At 38.5% G+C, this 15914-nt stretch overlaps 2 protein-coding genes, 3 non-coding genes and 1 pseudogene across 7 annotated transcripts; 2 read left to right on the top strand and 4 right to left on the bottom strand.

The window, feature by feature from the left end:
• Nucleotides 1-244: 244 nt before the first annotated feature.
• On the top strand, nt 245-7115 carry LOC132308868 (beta-glucuronosyltransferase GlcAT14B-like). Of its 2 annotated transcripts, XM_059807137.1 has the most exons (5): nt 246-327; nt 524-1791; nt 5753-5828; nt 5935-6050; nt 6379-7115. In XM_059807137.1, the coding sequence occupies exons 2-5, from the start codon at nt 1185-1187 to the stop codon at nt 6888-6890; spliced, it is 1311 nt and encodes a 436-aa protein (XP_059663120.1). In that variant the 5' UTR covers nt 246-327; nt 524-1184; the 3' UTR covers nt 6891-7115. The 2 variants fall into 2 exon arrangements, with proteins under 2 accessions (XP_059663119.1, XP_059663120.1); XM_059807136.1 differs by having other exon boundaries at nt 245-1791.
• TRNAG-GCC (transfer RNA glycine (anticodon GCC)) lies at nt 3301-3372 on the top strand. The gene has a single exon. It is a non-coding gene; the product is annotated as a tRNA-Gly (tRNA).
• Nucleotides 7116-7433: 318 nt separating the features above from the next.
• LOC132310576 (U5 spliceosomal RNA) lies at nt 7434-7506 on the bottom strand (annotated as a pseudogene).
• Nucleotides 7507-8115: 609 nt separating this feature from the next.
• LOC132310546 (U4 spliceosomal RNA) lies at nt 8116-8271 on the bottom strand. Its single transcript, XR_009482616.1, has one exon. It is a non-coding gene; the product is annotated as a U4 spliceosomal RNA (small nuclear RNA).
• Nucleotides 8272-9031: 760 nt separating this feature from the next.
• Nucleotides 9032-9103, bottom strand: TRNAD-GUC (transfer RNA aspartic acid (anticodon GUC)). Its single transcript has one exon. It is a non-coding gene; the product is annotated as a tRNA-Asp (tRNA).
• An 803-nt stretch (nt 9104-9906) lies between these two features.
• LOC132308867 (probable galacturonosyltransferase 10) lies at nt 9907-14882 on the bottom strand. 2 transcript variants are annotated; one of them, XM_059807134.1, is made up of 2 exons: nt 14356-14882; nt 9907-11598 (listed from the first exon to the last, which is right to left on the bottom strand). In XM_059807134.1, exons 1-2 carry the CDS (start codon nt 14503-14505, stop codon nt 10147-10149), a joined length of 1602 nt encoding a protein of 533 aa, XP_059663117.1. In that variant the 5' UTR covers nt 14506-14882; the 3' UTR covers nt 9907-10146. The 2 variants fall into 2 exon arrangements, with proteins under 2 accessions (XP_059663117.1, XP_059663118.1); XM_059807135.1 differs by having other exon boundaries at nt 9907-11587; nt 14356-14482.
• Nucleotides 14883-15914: the final 1032 nt, after the last annotated feature.

Genomic DNA, 15914 nt, shown 5'->3' with positions numbered 1-15914 from the left:
AAAAAAGTCTGAACAGATTTTCAACTCCAAAGACCCGTGAGAGTCAAATGTTTTTGGCAAGCCGTGTTGGAAAAGCATTCCAAAAAGCTACTACTGCAATTTGAATATCAATCTAAACACGCACAATAAAATTAATTAAACCATTAATTAAAGGTTGTGTTATTGCCCACAATTTAAGTAAAGGTGTACGGTTGATATAATCTGACTCAGCAGCTCCCCTCTTCCTCTTTGGGCGTCCATCACTTTCTCCTAACCCTCTCTCTGTCTGCCCTACTCGCACTAGATCACTCTGCCCCACACTTCCTTCTTCGAAGCTCTCTTCTGCAAGTAAGATTTCTCTCTCTATAGATATATCTATATTTATATATACACACACATATATATATATATATGCTCCTCTGGACTGTGAAAGTAAGCATTTTTATTCGTTACGTTTTGTGCTAATCTTTTTGGTCCTTCTTCTTAAGACTCCACGATTCTCGAATCAACCACTCATTTGACTTGAGCATTTTCTTCTCTGTAGTTTGATTGGAACCTCTCTCGCTCGCTCGCTATCTCCAAGATTCAAACTTTCTCTCTCTTAAAACTTTCAGAACCTGCAGCAAGCATCGGTTGATCTTTTTGAACCAACTGAAGTATCTCAACTTTCAATCAAAGATATCTTTATACTCTCTCTCTATATATATATTTGAACTAACTGTTTTTGTGGTGCGTGAGTGATTAGATCTGTGGCAGTTTAGAGAGATTAAGCGAGAATCAGTTTACCGCTGGTTGCAAATCTGAAGTTTAGGTTTCGAATTTGGTCATACGTTAATTCCACCTATACAAAATTTCCTCTTTTTTTCCTCATTAGGTTCCTTCATTTATAACTATAAAAGTATTCGGGCTTCCTTTTCCAACCAGAAGTAGATTTTACCTAGATTTTGGTGCTTTCGAGCTTTTCACTAGCTTTGAAATTAAACTTCATTACACTCGAACGCGATGTTATCTTCTACAAATCATTAGGCTTCTGCTTTGATCTTATTCCTATAATTGGGAAAGGGGTCTTTTTTGACCCTACGATCTTCGGAAGTAAGATTGGGGTTGTGGTTTGAATAAAGATTACTCTGGGCTTCTCAATTGATTTACAAATTTGGGGATTCTTCTGATAATACAAATATCAATTTTGGGTACAGTACCAGCTAATGAGTATGAGAAAAAATGTTAATTCCCACTCAGCAAGAATGTACAGTGATAGAAGGTGGGTTCTTCCTTTCTTTGCCAGTTTGCTTATCTCTGTTACTCTGATTATGGCCGCTGGTTTTGGGTTATATTCGTCTTCCTATGGTGGGGATCAACTGCAATTTGACATTGTTTCATTTGGGAGATCGGAGGACTCAAGTGAGTACTTTGTAGAATCCGATATGAGAAGATCACTCGATGCAAATGGGATTTCAAAAATAGAAGCGCCTAGATTAGCTTATCTTATATCGGGAACAAAGGGTGACAGTCAAAGAATGATGAGGACTTTGCAAGCTGTGTATCATCCAAGAAATCAATATGTTCTACACATGGATCTTGAGGCTCCACCACGTGAAAGGTTGGATTTGACAATGTCCGTGAAAAACGATCCAACATTTCGTGAAGTGGAGAATGTGCGTGTAATGGCACAATCAAATTTGGTGACATATAAGGGACCAACAATGATTGCCTGTACCCTTCAAGCCATTGCAATTTTGTTGAAGGAGAGCTTGACTTGGGATTGGTTTATAAACCTCAGTGCTTCAGATTATCCTCTTGTGACACAAGATGGTTAGTGCTACACTTTGTTTCTTATTTGCTTCATACTCATAAATCTGATTGTTATCATTTTGCATAACATGTTACCTTTGTTTTAACTTCATTTTGAGTAGTTTAGAGAATAATAACATATGGTATATGGTTTGGCTATGCTTGTTTGCGGTGCTAAGAGGATTGGACTGTATAAAGAACTAACATTATTTTTTATGAATAGATTGCTTTCGGACACAAATTCATATTCTTAAGCATGGCAGCCTGAATTTTTACCATTCAACCAACCAATGGCCCCTAACTGAATCATTCAAGTGATTTTTCCATCATATAAGCTTATTCCCCCTCAAAATGGTCTTCACACTTAAATGTTTAATTCTGTGTTTGTTATCGTGAAACATTTTTACTACTCGACTGTTTTAGCTATGTAAAGTAAATAGCTATTTTTGATTATCTAATTGGTTTTGATGTAAAAAATGGCAGCGTGATGTTGCTGTAAATACGAACCCTCGGTCCAAGGTAGGTACATTATATGGCTTAATTATTGATTGCCATTTTCTCGCTCAATAGGCTAACTTGGCTTTTAGGGTGCTCTTTGTTTGTTGCGGGGATGAGAGTAATTTGGTTCCACAATTTGCTCGAACATGAGAAAGAGAGGTGATTGTTGAGACTGATGGGTTAAATATTTTCAAACCAAATGTTTATTGTTTTTTGACTTGATTTAACAGAAGGCTGTCAACACTTGTTCTCCTTCTTCTCTTTTTTCTTTACATATATATATATTGAGGGGGGGGGGGGGGGGGGGGGCATGTGGGAGATGGGGGTTTGAAGGATAGGGCGGTGCTATGTTACTGAACTGGAGATCTACTTAGTGAACTGAAACAAGCCATTTGAATGAGAATCTTCTTCTCTTTTTTCTTTACATATATATATATTGAGAAGCCGGGGCGGGGGGGGGGGGGGGAGATGGGGGTTTGAAGGATAGGGCGGTGCTATGTTACTGAACTGGAGATCTACTTAGTGAACTGAAACAAGCCATTTGAATGAGAATCTTCCGGGATCCAACATTTTACTTCATATAGCACACTTATCAATGTTATGCTTGCTGTCTACTTCGCAAGCCTTCACAGCCCCGTTCTGTAACTTCCCTTCGTCCGTCCACGAGGCTCTAAAAAGAGAGAAAGGGGCGGCTATCTAGCGGGAGTCGTTTCGGTTGTATGCCACGAGGTCCCTATAGACAAGGGGACAAGTGAATCATCGCTTTTGGGCGCAGGCAGCCCTCTACCATCTATCCCATTGCATTCCATTGTCTCGTATTGTACTGTACCTATCAGACCAGATACATCTATTGAGTGAGAGAAAGGGCAAAAAAAAACTCGAATTCTATATTCTGAATTTTTATATTGATAGCGATCCCCATTCATTCCGTCATTCCCGTCACTACGGATTGATTGTCCCTAGAAAAACGGAAGTCGTCCGTATCAAGTGATACGTGAATTGCTCAGTAGTGCTTCGCCACTACCGTCGCTGGCGGAAATAGCTTAATGGTAGAGCATAGCCTTGCCAAGGCTGAGGTTGAGGGTTCAAGTCCCTCCTTCCGCTCCTGGCTTCGTCGTTTAGTGGTAACTAGTGCCCTTCAAAGGGACAAGCCAAAACCTACTCCTAACAAGTTGCTGGCTTTTCATCAGCCGTTGCGCGCTAGCTAACGAACTGGTGGGGGATGTCAGCTAGCAGTAAGGTCCCGTTCGGGGGTATTCTAAGGCTAAAGTAGCAGCGATGAATTCCATGCTTCAAATCACCCATCTGCTGAACATCACGGTCCCCATTCTAGCTAGGTCCACGGCAGAGCCTCAAGCACGGAGAGAGTCTATTCTAGCGCGGTGGGAACAGGCTTCCCAAAAAGCTAGCCCGGGCCGGGGTCAGCATAGAATGAAGGGTACGGCCCTAATGTTGTGTTGGCAAAGCCAGCTTCTGGGGTTGCGGGTGGAGAAAAGCGGACGTGGGGACTCGGGTCGGGGCGCAGCGTAACTAAGAGAGCCATTCCATTTAGGGCGAATGGGCGGGCACACGAGGGGGGAGAAAGAGAGGCCTAACAACCAGATACGTGCACACCTGATGCCGGATTGGCCCTTTTATCGACCTTGAATATCTTCCATAATAACTCCTAGCAGCGCAGGAGCTGCCTCTTGATCATTCACTGCTTTAACTACTACTTCAGCATCTCCCTCAAGGATGACTCTATCCAACTTCCAATCTGAGACAGTAATCATATCCTTTCTCAAGATCAAAGCTTCCGCGATATCAGATATATGCCCATCTAGTGTATCATAAGAATCAGAGTGCTTTGGGCACGGGTAGGTGCATGGAGGCATTCTAGACTGTTCCCGGTGTCCCCGGCTCACATCCTGCTAAGGACGAGTAGAATAACACCATCCCGATTCCGAAGGTGAGCCTACTTCATTGTAGAAAGTTCGGCCAGAGACATCAAAGGAAGGGACCAGTAAGAGAGGTCCCAGTACACTACCCCGGAGTGGTGGCAGTAGGATAGCTCTAATAGGGCTAGGCTTCTCCAAACTTGCCCCGCCTTGCGTTTTCACAAGCGGATGGGAATTCTTGCTCTATGTTCCCAGTGCAGATTGATAGAAAGGGCTGGAAAGCGCCTACGTCAGAAGAAACGGAACACAAACAAACCAAATCGAACAATGGAAGACGAGATTCATGCTCTTTCATCACCTCCAAGAAACTAAGTGAACATTATCTTTTTCTTTCCTTCCATGTCATTACCAAACGCAAGGATTGGCTCGAGTTCAGTTCAGTTATCGTACTAATCACCGGTGTTGATGATTTAGAGCTCATTACCTATTCCATCATTTTACCACTTGATTGTAGGGAAAAAAATTGTTACTCAGAATTGATAGTGCACATTGATGCCCTCAAACCTTTTCATGTGGTCCACAGGTGAGTCACAAGAGTATGATGTGAATTATCAATTATCACAGCCAGAAGGAGATGAAATGATAAGGAAATAAGGATTATGTTCTGTAGGTCTGAAGAAATGATTCATATTATACTGATATAATATCTATTCATTTCGTGTAAATTTAAGAACTTTTCTTCTACCTTTAGGGCCTTGATGTCATTTGTGAAACCAACTTCCAGTTCTCTCTCTCTCTGTGTGTGGTCATCTTGCTCCTAATCTAGCTTACAGGCTTGGCTTCTCCCCATCAGTCCCTACTTGGACTTCAATTGTAAACCTTCCTCCAAACGCCTCCAAACGGAGAGAAAGGGATACCACTTCATCTATCTTCTAGTGGTGCTGTCTACTTTTAAAGTTCCATTCCTTATCTTGGGCATTCGAAAGTCTTTTGTTTCTTTACTAGTCTTTAAAGTGGAGGATCCTGTTGCATCCAGTTGTTTAGAAACTCTACTTAAGACATGGTGGCGAGTTACAAACATGAGTTTGTGATGGCAAAGGCCTATATGTTGGTACTCCTTCAAGACCTATGCCATGTCCCAACGCGATTTGTTTCTTCTATCCTGCCATTTTGCTATCCCTCAGTATATCCCTTTAAGAGGCATCATAATGATCATTTAATAATATTGCTATTGTATTTGTAAAAAAGAGGTTGGTAGCTATTTGATTGTTGATCACACCTGTGTAGGCTTATTTTGAGTGGCAAGTTTCTTGTCCCCATGAACATTGTCTACACCCCCTTGCTAAGCCGTCCTTGATCTATAGGACTTGAAATTGAATAACATCGTCACAAGACACCATTTTAGTTTTGTTCAAATATTATCATAATGCATTCTGTTATGTGGTGTATATAGTGTTCGGATATTATTGTGGTGCATTCTGTTATATAGTGTATATATTCTCTGGAAATGGAAAGTTGTGGGAGAAATTTGATGTATATACAAAGATACGTACTTTTCTCAGTCTGATTGCGTGAGAAAAAATCTGACCAGTTTTGTGATTGCGCAGATCTGCTCCATGTTTTTTCTAATTTGTCCAGAAATCTCAATTTCATAGAACATACACAGATACGTGGGTGGAAACTGTAAGTGATATATATATACAATGTGCATATTCCCCTAGAAAGTTTTGTTCTGTTCCAATTCACAATTAAAGTTTACCGATTTTTATAATTTTCCTTATTTCTGCAGGAACCAGAGAGCAAAGCCAATCATCATTGATCCAGGCCTATACTTATCCAAAAAATCTGACATTGCTTCGACAACTCAACGTCGGTCACTTCCCACATCCTTCAAGTTGTTCACTGGTAAGTCAACTCATCGCAACAATTGTGAACGACTGGGAAAATATAAAGTGGGAAACAAACTGAAATCAGATGAAATTTTATAGGAAGCTTGCTGTCTCTGATACCTTAATGGATCTTAATATTTAACTCTAGGGAAGTTGCATGTAAAAGGAAGTGTAAGCTTCAGTAAAAATTTAAAAAGATTGCAAAGAAAGATTTAAAATGTTTATTTAAAAGAGGTAGGTATATATATGGGGTCATGCAGTAGTATTAGATTTTTGAGACAAATGACATTGACCATGTGACCACTGTTTGCACGTTTCAAAACAGTAGTTTGCTTCCCGTGCAGGCTCAGCATGGGTGATGCTAACTCGGTCCTTTGTGGAATACTGTATATGGGGATGGGATAACCTCCCACGAACGATCTTAATGTATTACACAAATTTCATCTCCTCTCCAGAAGGCTATTTCCACACCGTTATTTGCAACACCGAAGAGTTCCATAATACTGCAATAAGCCATGATCTTCACTACATTGCTTGGGACACCCCTCCAAAGCAACATCCTCGCTCTCTGACAATCAAGGACTTTGACAAAATGGTTAACAGCAGCGCTCCATTTGCTAGAAAATTTCCAAAGGATGACTCAGTTTTAGACAAGATTGATAAAGAGCTTCTAGGGCGTACAAATCGGTTTTCACCTGGTGCATGGTGTATCGGGAACTCAGATGGTGGGGCTGACCCATGCTCCTTGCGAGGCGATGATTCAGTGTTTAGGCCTGGTCCTGGTGCAAAGAGGTTGCAAGAGCTAATTGATCAGCTGTTATCTGAAGATTTTCGGAGCAAGCAGTGTCCATCCTAAAGGTGAGACTGGAAATTGGTTCCATATTGGTATTTGTCAGGGTGATTGGGAGCTTAGATGGTGGGGCTGATTTGTGGTGTCAGTTTTTCAGTCAGCAACTAGGTTGCAAGAACCTGATTGAGAAGCTGTTTTAAAAATTTTTGGGGCAAGTGTACATTGGTTCATAGATTACAGTCTTGATGTAAAATTATGCAACTTTATTTTAATGAAATAACTTACAAGTTATATAGTGTCCACCACAGTGATTTTTATCTTTGAAGTGATATATATATATATATATATATATATATATATGATGTTATAAAGCCGCTTAATGGCTCCTGCTCTACGTTTAAGGAGCTTAAGCAGTGTCCCATATGATGTTATAGATTACAGTCTTGATGTAAAATTATGCAACTTTATTTTAATGAAATAACTTAAAAGTTATAGCGTCCACCACAGTGATTTTTATCTTTGAAGTAATATATATATATATGATGTTATGAAGCCGCTTAATGGCTCCTGCTCTACGTTGAGGAGCTTAAGCAGTGTCCGAGTCTTATTCAACTTTGCAGCAAGCACACGGTATTCTTTAGTAAAAGGCGAAAGAATAGCTCGCTATGTGCTCCACTGCGTGGCTGCGTGATTTTTACTTGTTGGATGATTCTTTGTTATAAATTAATTTTGTTGAAAGCAATTCTCTCTTGCAACCGATGTGGGAACTTTCACTTCTCTCTCACAACCTACAGAAACATTAATAAGTTGATTTGTTTTGAAATATATTCTTATTGGTGACCGGTGTCCATTAGGCAGCTATAGTATTCCAGTTCTACTTTCCTTGTTTCTGTATTTAAACTATCAATTAATAAAAGTTAAAATCCTAAACTTAGGGTTCCTACTTGAGAAGGTCAAGAAAGGGGGTTACTGATATTATAAAGAAGAAAATAAACTGGCTGACCATATCGAAGAGATAACGGATATAAACATAAGCATACACTGGTGGTGCCGCTCCCTAAACTGACCTCACCACTCATGAAACAACGATGTAAAACCCCAAAACTCCAATCTTTTTAAAGATGTCGAACCACACTCATATACCCCCCGTATCAAATCTACTATTTGATATTGATTTTTTATCGGACTTTACAACTAATTAAAAAGAGTTACAAATATTATTTGTAAGCAAAGCCGTTAAGTAAGGCCCAGTGAAAACAGACTGAAACAAACTTTGAACTTTGAATTGTAGGGCTTTACCCTGGGTTAGAGGGAGCCCTTCCAGAAATTCTCAATAGCCTGGGCCAAACCCAGGCCAAAGAGGGGGTTTGGAAATAGTTTTCAACCAGCAATTGACGCGCCTCGGTTAGTACCTCACTAGCTGCGTCATTGCCCCAAGCGCAAAGATGCCTTACTACCTCCAACCTTGCTTTCTTTTATAATAGAGTCTTGTGAGGTCATGTCTCCTAACTTTCCGATGTGGGACAAATACAAAACCTCTCTCCCGATATCACTACTCATCCGACTATTCAACCAACCTCACCCGCTCCACCTCATTGTTAATAACCTCATCCAATTACCTCTCTCTCTCTCTACAACTCATCATCTCCACATCAAACGCTCAACTCAATTAGTTCCGAATCATTTTGTTTCCTCTTCACTTTTCTAAACAGTAAACTTACCTCCTCCATATCAAATTATTTTTCCAAACAAAATGAAAATTTCTGAATCAGTTTCCCCTTACCCATGCTTCAACTTCTCTCATGAACAACATCATCCAACAGTTTTCGTTGTCTCTTCTTCAAATCAAATCAACTGAAAAGGAAAAGGGGGGATTTTGAATCAATATTACTTTCAGACTAGTTTTTCTTTAACTTTATGAATCCCACACAATATTGGCACTGCTTTCTTTGCAATACCATCAGAAGTGCAGGTCCAGAAGGGTTGTCAACATCTTGTATATTACAGTACAATATGCAAACTGAATCATCACCATTGGAAAAGATGTTTGAATAATCTAGGCTATAGCTAATCTCATGTGTGCTCAAAAAGATAACAATGAACAAGATTGGAACCTGCTTTTGGGTTTTCCAAACACAAACAAATATGATGGGGAATAGTTATGCCCTATGGGGAATTGGGTAAATATATAAATAAAAATTAAAAATCGCCGTTGCCGGGGATCGAACCCGGGTCACCCGCGTGACAGGCGGGAATACTTACCACTATACTACAACGACTTGATGTTTTCGTCATCAATAGAATTATTCATATCCTTAGAAACATAAAAACTCACACTTCAATCTACAAGACTTGCGAGCTAGAGATACAAGGGCAAGGCCAAATCATTTAATAATCCTTGTTTTCCCCTAGGATAAAATGTTATATGAGAAAAATAAATAAATAACTGAAAGGTTGTGGACAATTATAATGTCAAACACATACACATCATAGAATTGGACCAATTGGTCATAAGCTTTGATGTTTGTCACCAAACTAATTGGGCCACTCCGTTTGGCGATTGCTTTTTTCTTTCTTTTGGTTCATAAGAAGCCTCTCAGAAACCGCATATCAATTATCAACAACCATTAATAACCAAAACCACATTGTGTCCTGCGGACCTAATTAATTTATGAGCATATTCTAAGCAGTATATATTAAAGATGACTACGCTTAAGATACATGAGCACTACTATAATTCTATTGATTTTGTGAGTAAGATAACCATATAGTATAACTTAGCTGTAAATGAAAAAATATAAAAGAAAATCAGAGCCGCCAAACAGTATTATATCATGCTAATCCCTTTTATTAGAGCTAACTTGACTCCAAGAGCGCCTTATTTATTAAAATCCTGTTATTGCTGTTGTTAGTGAAACCATGTTCAGCTGAGTTTAGTTGAGAGAGAGAAACAACTGCATATGAAGAAGATTTTCAAAACTATAAAAGCTTGCTGGGATCACAAAAGGATTAAAACCTCTTCTAACCCTGCACGGCCAAACTCGAACACGGGGAAGCAGAGCACTATGAACTGGTGAGAAAATAAAATGAATCGCAGCTGAAGCAAGCAGCTTCAGAACTATATTTGCGTAATGTTGACCAAAAAAGTTGTTACGAATAAAACCTGTCATGAATATCTTTAAATTATCATTTGAAAAAATACACTACAAGTTGAACACCAGTCCAATACCCATGTTACAATCACAAACACTGTTTGATTTCATTTTCAGTCCTCTGATGCAACAATTATGCCGTGGAAGAGATGAAACGTCCACATTGGAGATCAATGAACATTGCACTGTTGCAATAGAGGGTGAGAATAATCAACATACTTGTCCCAAAGAGGTTTGTACTTCTCCATCCCAATCTTCAACCATGGTTTCGAGTTCCCATTGAAGTGCAGTACAGCCCCCTTCTCTATTAACTGAGGATCAACATTTGTATAGCCCAACCCCAACACATGCCATGTTGGATTTAATGGCTCCGTCAATCCATAGAAGGTCAGCAGTCCAGGTGGAAGTGTACCAAGTTTCCACAACGTCCTGTCGACATTCTTTTCCTGCCAATAGTGATAGATGCCGGTTACGTTTCTTTTCCTCCACTCAACCAAATCAAAAACATTCATACCAAATGCCCACCCACATGCATCCGGATCAAAATGTGGTCGTATAAGAGGGTGGGAGTAATTCAAGTACTTGTGGTATCTATGAAATGTCTCCATGCAAGTCTCGACTGCACCATTAACATTCCCATTCAGATCAATGGAGAATAGAGCTGACAGATCCTTCTGAACCACGACATCATCATCAAGAAATACTAGCTTCTTCAATGCAGGAAAAACTTCCGGAATATAGAACCTGAGGTGGTTAAGCATAGACAAATATTTAGGGTTCCGAAACTTGATTGGAGTCCGGCCGTTGTCGTTGTTGCCCGAGAAATAATAGTTCTGAGTGTCAGAGTCTTGGAGCTGTTTAAGAACAGGAACATAAGAAGCATTTAACCAGCTAAAATCTTCAATCTTTTGGACATCAACAATCACTCCTTGGAAACTGTTTGTGGAGAACCACGCCTTCATTGCTGCATAGTTCACTTCATCGGTGACGAGGTGGAAGACAACCATATCAGGATTTTTGGAATTTAAAGCAGTTGAGTTGACCACAACTGAAGTTGCAAGGATGTTGTCTGAGAAGACGCAGAAATGATAAAGATCGTTATCTTTAAGTTTCATGGCTATATGTCTTTTCTCATCAAGTTCCCTTTGTAAATTTGAGGTTCTGAACCATTCAGTTGTTAAACGAACACCAAGACAATATAAGCTCTTTGGGACTTCTTCGGCAGCTATCTGTCCATACTTCGAACTCTTTTCACTCACAGAATTCATCTGTTCTTCAACACCCTGAATTTTGGCTTTTAGTCTCATGATCATGGTTGCACTGTCATAATGGAGTTGCTGGGCTTGGTAGAGCAAAAGAGCCATATCACGAACTGCAGTTTCTGATTCTCTGGTAGTCAAAGGAGTTCTCCTTTGCGCAGCATTTGAGAGAAGGATCTGCGAATTACGGATCTGAGCACTCAATTCCCATGCAAATTGGAGATTGTTGCTTTCTTTTGCAATCACAACAAAGGCCTTTGCAAGAGAAATTTGATCACTAATTTGCCTTGTGACTGACTCAGGGATCAACATTTCTTCAGTAATGTTAAGGCCTTCTAAAATCCTGTCATTCCTGTAAGATCTCTACGGGACATAAATACAAGTGCCCATGTCATCATTTGAATACGACAAGTTGACAGAAAGAAAAACACACACACACACACAAGGGAAAAGCATAGTTCGACAATGAATGTCTAAGAAGGGGACAAAAAGCTGTTCTCAAGATCCTGAAGAATGATATTGATGCCACCACAGAACAGCAGGACTCTGACGATGTAAGACCTAGATCACATTTCAAACTGTTCAAAAACTGTAATTTCAAAATCGTAATTCTAGTTTCATACAACACATTTATTTAATTCCTTGCCGGGAAAAAAATCACATTTATTTAATTATGAAAATCAACCAACCATGATTCGTGCAAAAAATTGCATTTCTTTCATTCATCCTTCAATTTAATCAAAATTTTTAAAATCCATGCATCACCTAATAATTTTGGTTTACCATTCACCCCTTTTCCTGGGTCAGTGTACGGTGCTGCTGGTGCAGTGATAAAAGCTCAAACTGCCAAGTTTGAGAACTAAGTTCGAATTCAAAAGCAGCTACTTTGTGCAAATGATGCTGATAAATGAGCTCCTAGTTCAGCAAGATTATTAGCAGAAAAAATTGGCCATTTTGTGGAACCAACCGAAGAAGATGCTGATAAATGAAGCTAAGCCATGGCTTGCCTAGCACTTGCTGAATCATATCCAAGCAAAAAATCCTTTTCACACCCAGTTGATCTCACTGGCACAACCTCCAACAACAATATATGACAAATTCCTTAAATCACACTCAAGGCCTATAAGGACAGCCACGACCTCATTGGTCAAGTCATACTGGATGCAGCTCTAGACGAAGCGAATAAAGTAGCAACCTCGTGATCTCTACCAGTTAATCGTAGCCCAAATAAACAGCCACGAGAGATCACTTTATGCAATTAATGGAAGTAGTTCTGCATAAGATTTCAGAAGTCTCCAATAGCTATAGGGGAGTCAAAATAGTCCAGTGCCTAAAAGTCTCCAAAAGAGGAACTCCCTTAAATACTGGAGAGTCAGAACACAAAGAAGCAAGCAAAATGGCTGCCTTAACTTGTATAATTTGCACCGAATATGCCATAATACATTAACAACCTTATCAACATTCTAACTCTCCATTTTGCCAAATTATTTTATTTTCATTGGATTCTTATCATTATCATTATCAAATGGAGAAGGGCAGCCTCCCAATTGGAACACCAAATTTGGTAGTCCTGTAAAGGACATTGCTTTGGTTTTCAAAATTTTGACAGCATACTATAGTCTATACAGCCTAGTATATGCATACATTTCGGATTTACAACTACTCTTTAGGAAGTTTTTACCTAATTGACAACCAGAGAGAAGGCCTAATCTTTGGGCCACAACAGCTTTTTAAATCTCATTTGTGGACAAAACATAATTCCAGTTCAAACACAAAGGACAGATTTAGCACACCTCATAGCTCAACAAGCCTTGTCACAGCCATAATAATAAAGATCTACTATTGCAATTAAGGTTTCAGCATATATATCCACAGCCACAAATTTTGGAATCGCAATTGGAACAGTATTCCCATCCAGAATTCCCCAGCCAGATCTCTAACTTTCTCTACATCCCCATGCTTATTATCTTTTAATACAATCACTCATCCTTAGGTACCAAGTAATATCTTTTTGCTTACCTCTCGGAACATAAATCATGTCAAGCTATCCCCGAAAATAAAAATTAAAAAATTTTAAAACCTCCCTTATATCATCTTTATACTTGTGCAACACATAATTTGACGCATTCCAGTATCTTTATATATTTTCTATCAGGTTAATCATGGATTAATAGCTTTGACCAGATGTTGAATTGGTTTTTGGTTCACTCTAAAACCAAATTGGTTAGAAGTAAATGGTTGAGTCTTACTTTCACATATACCATATGGCAATTACGGTGGTCCAGAAATCTCAAACTTCATGATGATGTGGTGGTTAATCCTATACAAGCTGCAAGACAGATCATTTGGAACATGGTGGTTGCTTTGGGAATGCAGTTGCAGGACCTGGAGATTTTCTCTCTGTAATTTTAGGCTGCCTGTTATTGGCTTGTTTGAGTGTGATTGGGTTTGTCCCAATTTCTGCTCTATGTATTTTGTTGTGTAATGCCCTTTTGAGGGTTATTTTTTATTGTTGTTTTTGTTAGTTATATTCTGGAAATGGGCTTTTAGCAAGCCTAGTTTGTAATGGATATAGGGTTTTATCCCTCTTGTTCTTCTGCTGGTTTGTTAATAAAATTTGGCTTAAGAAAAATAAATAAATAAATAATGGATTAATATTCAATCAGAAGTAACTTTGTAACTCTGTTAAGCCATTCTAATTTTAACATGTTGAAATCTTTTAAGGTAGACAAAACCAACGTTTTTTTTTATTTTTTAATACTACATCTAAGAAGCTGCAAACAGAAAACCCAAAAAACGAAATTATTTTCAAAGGAAAAGGATAGAAAAGCTATTGTCTACCAACATCCTTTACTAACTGTATCCGACATAATAATGCCAACAAATATTACGATTACCCCAATGATAACGTATGGTTCAATGCTCACTAGATCTGTTAAAATACATTCACCCAATTGAAGCTAAACATTGCATAGGGCAAAGTTTAATAACCCCAAATAATGAAAGATCAAAGGCAAACAAAATTCAATTCTTATCATATCCAGCAGTTTCTCAGCAAGCTGACAGAGTATAAACCTTCAATCAAACAGAAAGAATGAGAACGGAGAACAGATCCGTTACCTTAGTTAACACCGATCTGGACGTCGGTTGGCTATCTCGACTTAATAGAACAATGAAGAACAGAATCATCAATCCGCATAAAGTGAACCAAAACACATTCGAAAATCTCCGCCTCACCGGCCGCCGAAAATCCGTAGGTCTTCGCCTCATTTTCTTGCAACTTCAATTTACAAAATCGAATCTACAAGACTCAGAGCGAATACATTTCAATTCAGCGTACAAAAACCAGAAAGAAAATGGGTGAAACTATCACAGTGGGGAAAGGTTCAAAATTAGGGCTTTTTGTTGACTCAATCCTTAGAATTGAATTGAGTTTATATTTGTATTATTGGCGTGAGGAAATTAGGGTTTCTTCGAGTGAGATTCGAGGTATGTACATGAAAAGGCTTGCAACTACTGGAAGTACTAAACAGAGTGAGATCTACCACTTTCTCTACTCTAGCCGACCATGGGCAAATCCGTACGCTTAACGGTCTCAGTTGTAAATTGTAATAACCGGTTTATGAAACTCATCCACCAGTTGGGTTTGGATGCTAAGTTAAAAGAAGATTGCAATGTAATACGTGGTATTATTTTATTATGGATAGATTAAAGTGGGGTAATTACAATGCTTCCTTTAAAATAATAATAATTATTATATATATTAATTGAATAAAAATTTATAAACTACTACCCTGTTTCAAAAAAAATATAAAAAATTATAAATCATTATCTCTATTTTAAAATTGTTGTTTTTTTTTGTTTGAAACTTGTGACTCATGTAATCCACAAAGAGTTTCTTAAAAGAGACATTTTTTTAAGATACGAAGTATCTGATTGGTGCTACTGAAATCATGAATCAAATTCTACCTTACTAATAATGTCTTACACATTTACAATCAAACTTGCTGAATGGTGCTACTTGATACGGAATATTGAAAATAATTGCTTGATAGAACGCTTTTGATTTAGGCTTTAAACGCATATTTCATGCTTGTAACTTGTGAATATGTTTTCAGTTTTCTTTTATCTTTCTCTCTCCTTTCTCATCTTCAACAATTCTATGTAAAACACTACACGGCCCTGATTCTCTTGTGCTTAACCTCTTGGAGCTTCATATCTCACTCTTGCTTTCTTCCTCACATCATCACCCATTTTAGCTGCAGAGCAGCATCAGCTTCACTAACACAAGATTCTCTATTCACTCGTATTAAACTTAACCTAACTCCTAAGCGAGATTCTCTTTCTCCTCCCTACAACCTTAAGTTTTATTCTTCTGGAGGCTAGCTAGTTCTCTCTATTATATTTATTGATGAAAAATTCAGCAAGCCTCAGAATGAAAAGCCTTTTCTTTAACAAAAAGAGAGTGAAAAACCTTTCCTTTAACAAAGAGAGATGGTGATTGAGACTGGCATTGGCATGGTGTCGGGTACACTCTGACTTGTCAAATAATTGAATAGTTAAACTTGTATATAGTTAAACTCGTCAACAATTAAACTTATTATTTTGGTGCAAATAGCAATGCCCTAATTGAATTCACTTTAACAGGTGTAATTTTACATATTGTCATCAATGATTAG

This window comes from Cornus florida, unplaced genomic scaffold, assembly GCF_030987335.1.
Source record: "Cornus florida cultivar Cherokee Brave unplaced genomic scaffold, ASM3098733v1 CherokeeBrave_3.0.0_Hap2_Chr05, whole genome shotgun sequence".
Lineage (NCBI taxonomy): Eukaryota > Viridiplantae > Streptophyta > Magnoliopsida > Cornales > Cornaceae > Cornus > Cornus florida.
Note: the sequence above shows the minus strand (reverse complement) of the source record. Positions and strands in the feature narration are given on the sequence as shown.

Excerpts from the sequence above, each read along its gene's own strand:
- LOC132308868 (XM_059807136.1), top strand. The coding sequence starts at position 1,185 with ATGAGTATGAGAAAAAATGTTAATTCCCACTCAGCAAGAATGTACAGT. Across the intron at positions 1,792-5,752 it reads TCCTCTTGTGACACAAGATG|ATCTGCTCCATGTTTTTTCT; the intron begins GTTAGTGCTACA and ends GTGATTGCGCAG. Across the intron at positions 5,829-5,934 it reads CAGATACGTGGGTGGAAACT|GAACCAGAGAGCAAAGCCAA; the intron begins GTAAGTGATATA and ends TTATTTCTGCAG.
- LOC132308867 (XM_059807134.1), bottom strand. The coding sequence starts at position 14,505 with ATGAGGCGAAGACCTACGGATTTTCGGCGGCCGGTGAGGCGGAGATTT. Across the intron at positions 11,599-14,355 it reads CCAGATCGGTGTTAACTAAG|AGATCTTACAGGAATGACAG; the intron begins GTAACGGATCTG and ends TATGTCCCGTAG.